General features: G+C 55.8%; 1 protein-coding gene across 3 annotated transcripts in view; it reads right to left on the bottom strand.

Moving 5' to 3' along the window:
- Scaper (S-phase cyclin A associated protein in the ER) overlaps positions 1–14,365 on the bottom strand; it is a 178,062-nt gene that overhangs the window by 7,728 nt on the left and 155,969 nt on the right. For all 3 annotated transcript variants that reach the window (XM_048329993.1, XM_048329994.1, XM_048329996.1), the window contains exon 29: positions 11,551–11,700. In XM_048329993.1, the coding sequence (XP_048185950.1) occupies positions 11,551–11,700 (150 nt within the window). The remainder of the gene's footprint in view (positions 1–11,550; positions 11,701–14,365) is intronic.

Raw genomic sequence — 14,365 nt, 5'->3', positions numbered from 1 at the left:
GGAAATTCACCCCAGGGGTCGAGTGTATTGATAAAGCATTGACTTAAACCTGTATTTTAATTATTAGCTGCCTACTCCGTACCACAGCCGAATGCTCACCGCGTTAGGATTTATAATGAACCATTATTAGAACCCCCGCCCCCCGCGCTTTGGACAAAAATGAAGAACAAGTTTTTCTTTGAACCTTCATTGTTAAAATGCTATTATTGGCTGGCTGCCAGCGGCTTCCACCGATAACCTGAGGTGTGAGGGCTGTGGTTCAAAGCCAGCCCAGGCAGGAGAGCCGTGAGACGCCTCTGAACCAGCGAGGAGCTGGCAGGGGAGCTGTGGCTCGAGGGTAGAGCGCCAGCCTCCAGTGAACACGCCGAGCCAGTGCAAGCCAGAGTTCAAGGCCCGGCCCCAGCCTCACACACACAAACAAGGAGGCCAAACCGTGCGCTTCGGCCGCCCCGCGGGGTGCAGGAAGATGAGGGGAGCCGAAAGCCATCTCCAGATCCCAAGAGGCGGAACGTTGTTCCACAGCAGGAGCTAACCAAAGAGCCTGGCCACCTGAGGACAAGGAAGCCATGCCAGCCAGGGGCCAGCAGCTCCCACCCCACACCCGGGCTGCTCCGGAGACTGGAGGGTCCCAAACCACAGCCAGCCCAGACGGGAAAGTCCGCGAGACTCCTCCCCAGTGAACCAGCAATGAGCTGGCAGGGGAGCTGTGGCTCAAGGGGTAGAGCAGCAGCCCTGACTGAAAACCCAGCGGGAGAGGAAGGGCCTGAGCTCGAGCCCCACTCCTGGCCCAAGAGCTCTTCAAGTACATTCCTTCTCACTCAATCGGAGCTCCTAGGGGAGGAGTCCCGTCGTGTCGGAGCAGAAGGGGCTTTCGAGGCTCTCGCGGGCGATTCTCCGGCCTGCCGCGGGATGGACCACGGGCGAGAAGCTAACTGGAGTCTTACAGTTCATCTTGTGTGTGGGGAGCGCTGTCCTGAGCCTCTCTGTGCTCAAGGCTGGCACTCCACCGCGTGAGCCGCGGCGCCCCTTCCGGCTCTTTCTGAGTAGCTTATAGGAGGCCACAGTCTTATGGATGCTCCTGTCCAAGCTGGCTTCGGAGGCGACCCTCAGACGCAGGCTCCTGGGTGGCGAGGATTGCGGGCGTGAGCCGCCGGCCTTGGGCTCATCGTCCTACGCAAGCAGGCGGCTGGCGGCCCTCACGATTTGGGGGAGTACTCCATGTCTGCGACCATGGGGCGTGGGGCCCGCAGGCGCCTCCTATCCCAGCTTCCCCTGTGGCGGGGGCAGCCCTGCTCCGGGGCGAGGCCTCCTCTGGCGGCCGTGTGCCGGCCAGGACCTCGCGGCCAAGCAGGACGCCGTGCTCCGCCGGTTCTGCCGAGCAGCACGGTGGGCGGCTGGGAGCTGCGCAGGCTGGGGCGCCCCACGGACCCGGGCGGGGGCAGGGCAGGGCTCCCCAAGCGAGTGGGCCTTCCCTGGCGCTCCCTTCTCAGCTTGAGGACGTGGAGCCCCCCCCCCCAGCCCAGAGGCAGACCCGGGGTCCTCTATGTCCCTGGGGGAGGGAGAGGCTCAGAGGAGGCCCTCCGCCTTATTAGGACAAACAAAGCAAAGGGACAGAGGCCCCTAATCAATTAATTAGCGCCCCGGGGGAGCCCTGCCCTGTGGCTCTCAAGCAGCACAGGCTCTGTTGGCCGTAGCAGTGGGGCCTGCTGGCCCTAGAGCATTTGCAGCCAGATGACACCGTGGGCGGCGTGGGTGAGCGCATCTGCCGGGAGGGGCCCCGTGGCTGTCCCCCCCCCCCCCCCCCGTGGCGGCGGGGGCGGGGCGGCCGCTCATTCAGCAGCTCAACCTCAGGCAAACCAGTTGGGTGGGTCGGTCAGCGGGGCAGGGGGAGTCCACCGGGCCAGACGGGAATTCCTTATGCCTAACAATTCTTGATTTGTTTTTCCCCTTTTCTTGTCAAGAGACATGATGCCCTCAAGAGGGGCAAAACTAGGTGTCTAGACAGCTAAATTCATTAAAACAGACAGCCAAGGGAGTCTGCAAGTCATTGCAACAAAGAGGATTTTTCTAGCAGGACAGAAACAAGGCGGTTGGTGGATTCGTCTGCACCGGACGGCCCCTGCCAGAGCGGGAGCAAGGAGGCCAGGCGGCGGTCACACCTCGGAAGCCCGGGGAGGGGGTGGCGGGAGCCTCAATGTCCACATACTCACTCCAAGCGGAGAAGCTAGCCCTTTCCTCCCAAACTTGCCTCTACCTTAACATGAGTTCAAAGCTGAGCCTCAGCTCAGGGGTCTAGCCGGGGGTGGGGTGGGGTGTGGCAGCCTTTGAGCAGCAGCCTCCCCGGCCCCCCCGCCCCCCTCCCACTCAGGAGGCGGAGGCCGAGGACCGCAGACCGCCAGCCAGAGCCGGGCAGGGCGGGAAAGTCCCTCAGAGTCTCGGTCCAGTCAAGCACCAAAAAGGCAGAAGGGAAGCGCAGGGACGGTGCCCAAAGCCAGCAAAAAAAGAAAACCACAAAGCCCTCTCCTGACGACCCCGACGGGGTTCCCCGTCCCCTCTTTTCTCTCACCTCCTTTTTCTCTTTTGGTGCTAGTCCTGAAGTTTGAACTCAGGGCCTGGGCACTATCCCTGAGCATTTTTTTGCTCTAGCACCTTGAGCCACAGCTCTAACTCTGGCTTTCTGGTGGTTCACTGGAGCAGAGTCTCAGGGACTTTGCTGCCGGGGCTGGTGTGGACCCCCAGTCCTCAGACCTCAATCCCCCCCCCAGTAGCTGGGGTGAGGGGGCCCAGCCATGGTGCCCCGCCTGGTTTCTCATGGGGACCCAGGGGGTGTGGCTGGGGTGGGGGGGAGGGAGCAGGGCAGGGAAGGCGTCGCCCCAAGGCTTCCGTTCTAGGCTGAGGCCTCCCTTCTGCCTTTCACGTGGCCTATTCTATGAGGAAAAGTCGGGGGCTTAAGAGAAGCATGTTTTAAACTGCCTTCAAAGGAGCCCTGGGCTAGATGATCTCAAATGCCAGGCCAGCTTGAGGAGCCAGGAGCTCCGCCATGACACCAGTGATCGGACTCCCCGCCCGCCTGCACAGCATGGGAGGGAATGTCCACTGGGGTTTGGACCCGGGGCCGGCCGCTCCCCAGGCCAGCACGCTGCCGCCGCCCCACCCCGGCGGCCCCCTCTGCTCTGGCTATGTCTCACGGCAGTCCTCCTCTTGGCTGCCTAGGCTGGCCTTGGGTGGCCGCCCTCCAGCCAATGCCCTCCAATCAGCCATCAGCTGAGACGACAGTCCTTTACCACGCACCACCAGCTTCCTGTTGAGATGGGATCTTGACAACAGTTTTGCTCGGGTTGGACCCAAAATGTGATCTTTCCCATTTCTACTTGCGCAGGAGCCAGAACTACAGACGTGAGCCATGGTTTCTAGGTCACATAATCGCTGCGTAATGTACAGGGAGATCCAGTTGGGGGGGGGGGGGAGGGATGGAGATGGGACAGGACACTAGAGGGCCAGTGAGTTTTCAGACCTTAGTTCCCAGCATTCTGTTCATACCTAGGCAAAGTGTTACATTTTAATACAAGAATGGGAATGGGGAGAGGTTACTGTAAGCTTATAGAATGTCCCCCCCCCCCCCCCCCCGCCCCATGAACTCTGCCCTTGGCCATGCGACTCCGCCCCTGGCTACCCAAGGGGCAGGCGGAGCACCTCCCACCTTAGTTGCAGGAGGGTATAAAGACCCCCCCCAAAAGAGAGTTCAGGGGCCATTTTCCTCTCCTCTGTGGGAACTTGGCCTTGCCGGTCCTGCTGGCAATAAACTCCTTTGCTCTACGTGACTTCGCCTATGGTCTGTGGTTCTTCTGGGACAATTTTCCTTTCAGTTACAATATACTTTTTCCTAAGGAAAAAGTTACTACATTAGAAATGCCAGTTCAGACTTCTAACTAGTACATATAGGGCTTGACCTAAGTGCCTGGGCGCTGTCCCTGAGCTCTTCTGCTCAAGACTCTATCACTTGAGCCACAGCGCTACTTCCGGCTTTCTGGTCGTTCATTGGAGATGAGAGTCTCACAGGACTTTCCTGCCCACGCTGGATTTGAACTATGATCCTCAGATCTCAGCTTCCTGAGTACAAGTGAGAGCAACTAGCAGCCGACATATATTCTGACTTTTAATCCAGTCTCTCTCTCTCTCTTTCCTCCTTCCCCTCCCCATCTGTCTCTCTGTCTCAACCCCCCCCCCCCCCCCCCCCGCAGCAGTACTGAAAAGACTGCCCATTACAGAAGAGCAGGATGGGGAGTGGGGGAAGGGAGGTAAAGTGGATGCACAGGACTTAACAATGCCTTACAACACCCCCATCGCAGTGGCTTTTGGCCACTTGTGCCTGCAGAGCTGGGCGGCGGAAGAGCAGGTTGGCCGACAGCGGCAGCACCCAGCGGCAGACAGCTTTCCCGGGCCCCAAACCTCCCGGCTGCCAGGCGGCCGGGCGTGTTCCACTCGGAGCCTTTCTGGGCTCATCGGCACTCCGTCTGCGACAATTTGTATTTAATCATAAAAATATAATAGCAGTCAAATCTTTTTGTAGTTTCAGTTTACGGCTTTCCCAAGTGAAATAAATGGTCTCTCAGCTTTCTTCTGCTTTCATCTCCCGGCTCTAAGTATGGCAGGATCAGGTTCCAATTAAGGCCCATTAAATGCTCACGTTGATTCATGCGCGCCCCCCTTCCAGCCGCGGGCTCCCGGGCACCTCCGCGCGGCTGGGCGGGGTGTTTGCAGACAAGCCCCTGCCCACACTGGGCAGATGTGTTTGTTTGGGTGTGCGGTCCCCTCCCTTTCACGGGGTGATGTTCCGACCAAGCTCCCTGAGGAGGGGGCCTCTCCTGGGGTGCAGCTACATGATTTGGGTCCCCGGTGGAGACTTCCCCCCTCCCCAGGGCAGGGGACACCCAGAGCTTCTCTGGTTTCCTAACAGATGGAGAAAGCCGCTGACAGCAGGGACAGGCCGGCCGGCGCTAGGCGGTGTCCAGTGTCAGGGCTGAAAGGAGGCCATCGGGGCGGGGAATCTGTGAGCAGAAGCGCATTTCTTCTGGCCAGTCCTGGGGCTTGGACGCAGGGCCTGGGCGCTGTCCCTGAGCTTCTTTTGATCAAGGATAGCGCTCTACCACTTCAGCCACAGCGCCACTTCTGCCTTTTTTTCCCCCATGGTTCATGGGAGAGGAGAGTCTCCTGGTCTTTCCCGCCCAGGCTGGCTTTGAACCACACTCCTCAGATCTCAGCCTCCGGAGCCGCTGGGACGTCCTGCGTAGGTCACGGGCTCGTGGCTGTCGCTGCCGTTCTGAAGCGGGGTCTGGTCTTGGGATGGAGCTGGAAGACCGCGATGAGCCTCATGTCACCCTGCATCTGAGGGAGGCCTTCACAGGGCCTATCCCCCCCCGCCCCCCGCTCTTCTGGCTACCGCAAACACGTGATGCAATCCCAGTTTTCAGCGGTTTATCTATCCAAGCCAGAGGCCGATGACAAGCTCACGCCTGTCATCCGAGCTGCTGAGGAGCTGAGATCTGAGGAGCGGAGTTTGGTACGGCCCTGGCAGGAAAGTCCAGGAGAGCTCATCGCCAGGGACCCACCAAAAAGCTAGAAATGAGGTGTGGTGCAAATGGTAGAGTGCTAGCCTGGAGCGCGAAAGCTCAAGGACAGTGTCCAGGCTCTGAGTTCAAGACTCAGTACTGGCACACACAAAGTTTCTCCAAGATGAAGCTGTGGCTGCCTTTCATCTTCTAAGCTGTGATGACAGGTGGTAGATAGCTGTTTTATGGCAGTTGTTTTATGGGACAGTTCTGAACCCAAGTTTCCGGAAAAGCAAGAAAAAGATAAATGATTTACACTGATTTCTTTTCAGACCTCCGTGCCAGAGTCAGGAGTAGGGGCTTCGGTCTAGGTGACCAGGCCCACTATCAGTGCCATGAAAATGACTGTCTGGCTAGAGGAAGGGCAAGAGCTGCATTCCTTCCTCCAGGTTTCATTGTTTTATTTTTATAGTTGCAAGCAATCTATTTCAACTGGATCCATCTTGTTAGCCCAACCTCCTCAGGACTACCATCCTGGTCCATTGGGTCCCCTGCCCCCAACCCCCTCTAGGGCCCAAATCTGCCTCTCTTAAGCCCTTTCCGCTCTGTCATAGCTTACTCTACTCTGGGGGCTGAGATCCCAGGATCACAGTTTGAAGCCAGTCCAGGCAGGAAAGTTTGAGACTCTTACCGATTGAACCACCACAAAGCCACGGGTGGAGCTGTGGCTCAAGTAGTAGAGTGCTAGCCTTGAGTGAAAAAAAGGAAGGGACAGTGCCCAGGCCCCCAGTTCAAGTCTCAGCACCAGCACAATAAACAAAACCACAACAAAACCACAACAAGGTTCCCATGAGTCGGGACGGATGTCATCTAGGAAGAGAGAGGTGCCCTGACCTCTGCTTCACAGGTGCGAGGGAGGCGAGCACAGCTCGAGAATTTCTGGTTCAAAGCCCCAGCGGGAGATCCCAGGCCTCCGTGGGCCCTGGAGCAGGAAGTCCCGCTGGACCCGGGGCGGGGTGAGTGTAGCCACTCGCTTGCTCGTCGTGGGGGGGGGGGGCACTCACACTGGCCCCGTGTAGGAACACTCACTCACAAGGCCATTTGGATTGGGGGAGGTCGGCGCTTTGGTCTGCCGGGTGAGCATTCTAGCCGGCGATGTCTCCACCCTTCCACCGGCCACGCCACTCCTTCCAAGTCCCAACATAAACGTTCAGGCAGAGTTCTTTATCGTTAAGAACTCTCTGTTCAACTTTTGGACCCCCCCAGCCCCCCAGTTTTCTTTGTGGCTGTCACAGGGAGAGAAATTTGGTCCTAAATGGTTCTATTGTGGAAATTCTTAGGTTCTTCCTTAGAAATGATATTTATCTCCTGGAAAACGCCCTGCAGGCCAGGTGTGGGGGGCACGCCTGTCATCCCAGCACTGGGACCTGAGGAAGGAGGCGCGTGTGTAAGCTAGGCTAGCTGTCCTAGGGAGGCCTTGTCTCAAAGAAACCAAATTAAAAAACAAATCATAGTCAACAACAAAAAACTAGCTTTAAAAAGAAGAGTGCAACTGTATCTTTGACACAAGAAAAAAAAAAAAAGCACAGGAACCTGAATGTTGGGGTGGCAGCTGAAGAATGAGGAGCCCCACAGCGGTGCAGCCCCCCTTCCCCCCAGCAGCCAGGGGTTCACGGGCTGGAAGGGGCTGAGGGCGTTCACCCAGTGGGCGTGGCCTCGGGCGGAGCGTCTGCCTTAGAGAAAGACAAAGAACACAGCAGCAATGTTTGCACAGGACTTAGCCTCCCTTCAACAGCTCTGAAGCTGGAATGGGATTCTGGAAAGTTTCTTCTTCTTTTTTTTTTTTGGTTGTTTGTCTTTCAGGGCCTCCCAATATGCCAGGCAAGCCCTCCACCACTGAGCTCTAACCCCTGACCCTCACTGCCGCCACTGGACCGCAAGGTAGCAGAGTGGTAGAGCACTTGGCTGGCACGAGAATCCCTGGTTCAAATCCTAGCACTGAAAACAAACTATGCCCGTGTCTCTCTCACTTGGAGATGGAAAGAACTAGGAAACTAGCTGGGCACCGGTGGCTCACGCCTGTCATCCTAGCTACTCAGGAGGCTGAGATCCGAGGATCGCAGTTCCAAGCCACACAGGGCAGGAAAGACTTTGAGACTGTTATCTCCACTAAACTACCAAAAAAAAAAAAAAAAAAAAGCCAGAAGTGGCGCTGCGGCTCAAGTGGCAGAGTGCTGGCCTTGAGCAAAAGCAGCTCAGGGGCAGTGCTGACCGAGGTCCCGAGTTCAAGGCCCAGGCCCGGCGCGCACGCACACACTAGGGAAGCGTCTCTGCTGCTGTTGTGGGGGAGCGTTGGCCCGTGTGAAGACCGCGGGTCCACCCCTGGTCCAATGCACATCCTCCCGCCCACCGTCCTCAAGTTACGTCGGAGGACTTGGAGACCGCGCGGCCTCCGGCAGAGCCTCGAGCCCAGCCTGCCAACCTGGTGTGGCGTTCCTGGAAGCCTGAGGAGACCTGGCGCGGGGCAGGGCAGATATACGATCTGCAGCGCGTTCCCACAGGGCCGGGCACCCGGCTTCCCACCTCCGCAGCACGGCGGCTGGCCCAGCGGGGAGCTACGAGAGCTCCACAACCAGAAAAAAGCAGCCCCTCACCCAACCAATATGCCGAGGTGCTTATTCCCAACACGGCCATCGGCAGGCAGTGAAATGACCTGTCATTTGAGTTAATTCAATTATCAGACCACATTTAATTACCCACTACGCGGAATGTAAACGCAGGGAAGGGCTGACAGCACGTGCGCATTAGGTTCCTTCCAGTAATGAAATGGGAGGGAATTTCCAGAGAGTCATGAAGCGCCATCCCATGGAGGGAGGCTTTGGATGAGAACAATGTTTTAATTAGAAACTACAGCTCCCTAGGTCACAGGAGACTAGTTTCATCAAGTCTGGGCATTACTTTTATTATCTCGGTTTCTCTTCCTTGTGCCAAGGGGCTCAGCCCTTCCACTTAATAGACTAAGTAGTAGCAAAGACAAATTGGCAATCCTTTATGCAAAGCAGTTCCCTAATTAAACGGACTTGGGCTGTGGCAGGATTTCAGGACCCTCGGTCCCTGAGAGGAATGAAGACTCCCCTGTGGACAGCCGGGGCCTCGTGTGAGCACGGCTGCTGACCACGGCAGAGAAGTAGGAAACGGATGGGGCCTCATAATTTGTCCCTCTGACTGCAAGAGGTGCCACGGGGTGAGATAAATCCCGCCCCAGGGAGCAGGAGCGGGGGAGGCGGAGCTCCGATGCCCACCCAGCCAGGACGGAAGGATCCAGGCTCCTGGGGCGCAAGCGCAGCCGGAGCTACCCGCTGCGCCTCCCGCTGGGCGCTGGTGGCTCCCGTGGGTAAGCCTAGCTACTCAGGGGGCTATCCAGGTTTGAAACCAGCCCGGGCAGGGAAGTCTGTAGGCTCTCATCTCCAATGAACTACCAGAAAAAGGGCAGAAGTGGAGCTGTGGTTTCGGTGGTAGAGCACTAGCCTTGGGCACAAAAACTCGGGGACAGTGCCCAGGCCTCGAGCTCGAGTCCTAGGAGCAGCACTGTGCCTGCACCTCCCGCACGTAGCCAATGCTCACTTAGCAAACTACTACTTGAGTCTTTCCTGAGGGGGGGAGTGGAATGGGGGAAGATTACACAAGGGGCATTTAATAAAATGAACACAAAAACACTGGCTTTTCAAGCACAGCCCGTTTCCTCGCGCCGCTGCGCACACTTGACGCGGGCCCCCGGCCTGGCTGCCCGGAGCGCACGCAGCAAGGCCCTGTGAGTGTCCCCTGCTGGCCGGGGGACAGGGAAGCCAGGGGACACGAAGTGTTCAAGGACAAGCTACCACGAAGTGGCCAGGCTGCTGGCTCAGCAAGACCCGGGGCACAGTGAGGAGGTCTGGACGGCCGCGGCGGGGCGTGGGGTCCCCGCAGCGAGCATGCTGCTGAGAAGTGGCTCCCGGAACCCCGGCCTCCTCTGCCCAGCCCGCTCTGATATTTGTGCACTGCATGGGCACGATCGATTTGCTTTTTCACTCAAAGCTGGCACTCAGAGTTCCACGCCTGGCTTTTTCTGGGTATGTGGTGCTGAGGAACTTGACCCAGGGCTTCGTGTCCACGAGGCAAGCGCTCTACCTCTAGGCCGTATTCCCAGCCCCCTCCCCCCTCTACTTGTGAACATGGTCATCTGTCTTACACACTGCTGCACTGCCCCAGAGCTGAACTGACTCCTTTTTGCTTCCCCACCCCCCCAAGCAGAAGCAGCCAACTATGGAGCATGCGAACCTTCCAGGGGGCAAGGGGCTGAAGCACCAGGCCTGGCACGGCTCGAATGTCTCCCTCCAGGTGAGCTCAGCTCCCAGCAGCCAAGTCCAGGCCTCAGAACCCTCTTCTTCCTGCATCAACAAGCTCTGGGCTCTTGAGCTCCTCCCTCCCTCCCTCCCGCCCATCTCTCTCTGCTTTCTTCATTCCAATGCGCCCAGCTATCGCTTCGCTCTCCCTGGCCACCTCAGGTCTCATGCGCCATCTTCCAATGCGAGTCCCTACCACAGAGCCTTTCACTCTGGCGAGCAGAGATTCACTGAGAAGTGTTTATTTTATGGAATGGAGAGACTTCAGCTGTGACCCGCTATCTGTAGAAAATCTCAGAAATTCCCACACAAGTCCTGCACTTAGTCCTGCACTTATTACCATGCCCATGGGGTAGGCAGAAAGTTGCAAACCATCCCTGACCGAAAATGCGCTGAAATGATGCAACTTTTCACTGTAGAACTACACACAGCCAAATATTATCTCATACACAAATTACTCAGCAGTTTCTCAGGATAGCAGGGCATCGTGATATATAGAGAAAACCACTTAAGTATCAAACAGGAAATTGTTAGGTAAACCAAGAGTGTCCACAGGAGATAAAGCCAGGCAGCCATTACAAACAAAATTCCCAGCTCATGATTCTGGCACACGGAGATGGGTGGGAAGCAGGGCAGAGGAGATCTTCAAATATGTAAAACTCCTCACAGAAGACAGGGGGGTGGGGGGGACTGCCAGTGCTCTTGCAACCATCAACCCATTTTATTCTTGTATCTGCCCTGTCCTCACAATCCATAGGAAAGGTTTTTGTAACCAGAAAAAGGAAAATAAAAAAAGACACTTAACAGATTGAATGGATGCATATGAAGAAGACCTGCATAGATTTCTCTCATCTTGACAGCTTCCTTCCTTTCTTCCATCCCTCCCTCCTTCTTTTGTTTCTTTTGTTCTTTCTTTTTTTTTTTTTTGCCAGTCCTGGGCCTTGAACTCAGGGCCTGAACACTGTTCCTGGCTTCTTTTTTGCTCAAGGCTAACACTCTGCCACCTGAGCCACAGCGCCCCTTCTGGCCGTTTTCTGTATATGTTGTGCTGGGGAATCGAACCCAGGGCTTCATGTATACAAGGAGAGCACTCTTGCCACTAGGCCATGTCCCCAGCCCACGTCATGGATTTTTAACCACCAAAAAGGCAGAAGTGGAGCCATTGCTCAAGTAGTAGAGTGCTAGCTTTGAGCAAAAAAGCTATGGGACAGTGCCCAGGGCCTGAGTTCAAGCCCCATTATTGGAACAATAAGCAAAAGAAACACAAGATGTATCTGTGGTGAGGGATATGTTAAAGGGTATAAGGATCACATGCTTTTATATGGCTAAGAATATTGAAAATGTGTTATTTGTATAGTTTTAAGTACAGGGGTGAGGCACCTTTCCTGCCGAAGGCTACTTGGATATTGAAATGACCACACAGGCAGAAGGCCGTGGGCAGCCAATGAGAACGACCGTGGGGGCCTGCGTGGCTGTCCTGTCCCCTCAGGCCATTTCCCGGGCCTTGTGTGGGCCTCTGGCTGGAGAGGCGGGCCCCGGGAGCCGGCGGGAGGCTTCGCGCACGCGGACGGGCCCGTGGGCTCTCAGAGCGGTGCTGAGGTGCTTTGCGGGCCTCTTACCTGGTTATCGGGGTGGTTGACGGTGAAGTAGCCCACACAGACGATGACTTCGTGGAGGAGGCTCTCACAGGAGACCTGGCTGCAGTGGCCCAGCAGGGAGCTGGCCATGTGTCTGAACGCCAGGGACAAGCCCTCTGCCCCTACGACAGACTGACAAAGACAACTTCCCGTTACGACTCCCCAGCCCAGAGCGCCCGGCCTGTGACCCTGCACCGGACCACAGGCCGGCGGGCAGGGCGCTTCCACGCGTCCATCAGCTCAGTGGTTCTCGTGCAGCGAATGCCATGTTTAATCTGAAAGAGGGACAGGAAAAAAAGCAGAGCAGACCAGATGCCTCCACCACAGGGGTGGAGATATTAGCTACCAAATGCATGGTTATTTATTCCATTTTTAAAAATGATCTTTAAGCAGTTGCTCAAAGGGGTTTTAATTTAACCTTAATTTATCAGTACAGTGCATCTTAATGTCCTCCCTTCTTCCTTCCCCTCCCCTTTCCTTTTTTCCTCCTTCCTTTCCTTGCGCCAGTACTGGGGCTTGAACTCAGGGAGCTCTCTCTTAGCTCTTTCACTACTTGAGCCACAGCTCTACTTCCAGCTTTTTGCCGGTTCACTGGCTATAACGAGTCTCATGGACTTTGCTGCCCTGGCTGGACCCGCAGATCTCAGCCTCAAGAGCGCCTGGGGTTGCTGGTGTGAGCCACCAGCATGCAGTCCTTTATTTCATTTTTTTAATGTTGTTGTTTGTTTTTCCAGTCCTGGGCCTTGGACTCAGGGCCTGAGCACTGTCCCTGGCTTCTTTTTGCTCCAGGCTAGCACTCTGCCACCTGAGCCACTGCGCCACTTCTGGCTTTTTCTCTATATATGGTGTTGAGGAATTGAACCCAGGGTGTTTCATGTACATGAGGAAAGCACTCTACCACCAGGCCATATTCCGAGCCCCCTTTATTTCATTTTTTAATAGCCTATTCTTTTCTTCTTTCTTTCTTGCTTTCTTTTCTTTTTTTTTCTGGGGGGGGCAGTCCTGGGGTTTGAACTCAGGGCCTGAGCACTGTCTTTGAGATTTTTTTGCTCAAGGCTAGCACTCTACCACTTGAGCCATAGCGCCACTTCCAGCTTTTTCTGTGTATGTGGTACCAAGTAATCGAACCCAGGGCCTCGTGTGTGCTAGGCGAGCGCTCCACCACTAGGCCAAACTCCCAGCCCCCTATTCTTTTCTTATTCTCATTGTGGAAAGTGTAGAAAAAGTATAAAAATGTTAAAAATCTACCTCTAAATGTACACTTTGCTGACTTCCAACACCTTTTGTTCCCTTGGGGATAATATTTTCTGTACATGGAGATATATGTGCATTTCTAATCAGTTACTAAGACCAAACAGAAAAGGAATATAACTAGTAATTATTAGTCAAACAAATAGCTCCATAAACCAAAGTCTCCCTAAATAATGTATAAAATGAAACCCAAACAACAACAATCCCCCCACCCTGAACCACGGGGCCCTCGGGTGATGGGGGTGATGGGGCTTCCGGCGTTCTTGCTGCAGACAGGCCAAGGGCTGTGGCCGCGGGGGACTCGGGAGTCTGGGTCTGCTGGGCAGCCTGGAGCTTCTACTGAGTAAACATGTCAGACAGACAGAGCGACGGAGGGCAAAGGGGAGCGGGCGCGGGCCCCCGCTGGAGGGAGGCGTGCTGGGCGGTGGCTGCCGCGGCGGCCTGTGGGAAAGGCAGTGGTCCAGATGCATCTCTGGACGTGACTCCCTGGCTGGAGTTGACGTTGGGGCAGGCCACACCAGCTGGGATTTCGAAGTTAGGGTGAACTTGTCACCCTAACTGTGGAAGCAAATGACTCCTGAATTTTAAGAGTCCCTGCGACTCAGTTTCATTGCTCCAACACACACACACACACACACACACACACACACACACACACAGTGTTTTTTGATCCTTAAAGAGACTTTGGGAGGGCTCTGCTCCTTTAAATCAAGTAGTGACAATGTTTCAGCTCAGCCTTTATTTAATTAGTCAAGTCCAGCCTGCGTAGTGACCCAGCGACCCCTGTTTGACCTTCACCGATAAGAGCAAGTCAAGGGGCATGGAAGTTTGAATATAAAAATGAAACCAATTTTTCAAGGAAACTATATTTCCTTTTTAGCCAGAATTAATGGCCCAGTCAGTGTGTTGATTTGTTTCTGGAGACCACCTTCCATTGTAGGGAGCATCCAAGTGAAGACAATGGAGCAGGGCCCTGAGCCCAGGCCATCTGGGCGGCAGGGAGGGGGGAGGGAGGGAGGGGGCGGCGGGCTCCACAGCCTTGCCCGCCCGCCCGCCCGCCACACAAGCAGTAGCACTTCCATGGTGGGCGCCCCGGGCACAGAGGACTCGCACAGACACACAGGCTCGGGGGGCCCGAGGAGCGGGGACAGCCCTGGGGGGCGGCCTTCCGTCCCCAGCGTGCTGGCTGACATGGGATGGGCTCAGGCAGGCTATCTCTCTCTCTCTCTTTCTTGCTGGTCCTCGGGCTTGAACTCAGAGCCTGGATGCCGTCCCTGAGCTTCGGGGCTCAAGGCTAGTGCTCTACCACTTGAGCCACAGCTCCACTTGCTTTTTTTTTTTTTTGGTGGTTTAGTGGAGAGTCTCACAGACGTTCCTGCTCAGGCTGACTTTAGACTGTGATCCTCAGATCTCAGCCTCCTGAGTAGCCAGTGCCACCAGCATGGATGTTGAATCTTAAGTGTAGACGATCTGTCTAAAGCGACACAATTCACAGTGACACTGTGATTGCCCAGGGGCGCGGGGAGCACTGAGCAGGCCTGTGCAG

The sequence above is a fragment of the Perognathus longimembris genome, chromosome 20, assembly GCF_023159225.1.
Source record: "Perognathus longimembris pacificus isolate PPM17 chromosome 20, ASM2315922v1, whole genome shotgun sequence".
Lineage (NCBI taxonomy): Eukaryota > Metazoa > Chordata > Mammalia > Rodentia > Heteromyidae > Perognathus > Perognathus longimembris.
Note: the sequence above shows the minus strand (reverse complement) of the source record. Positions and strands in the feature narration are given on the sequence as shown.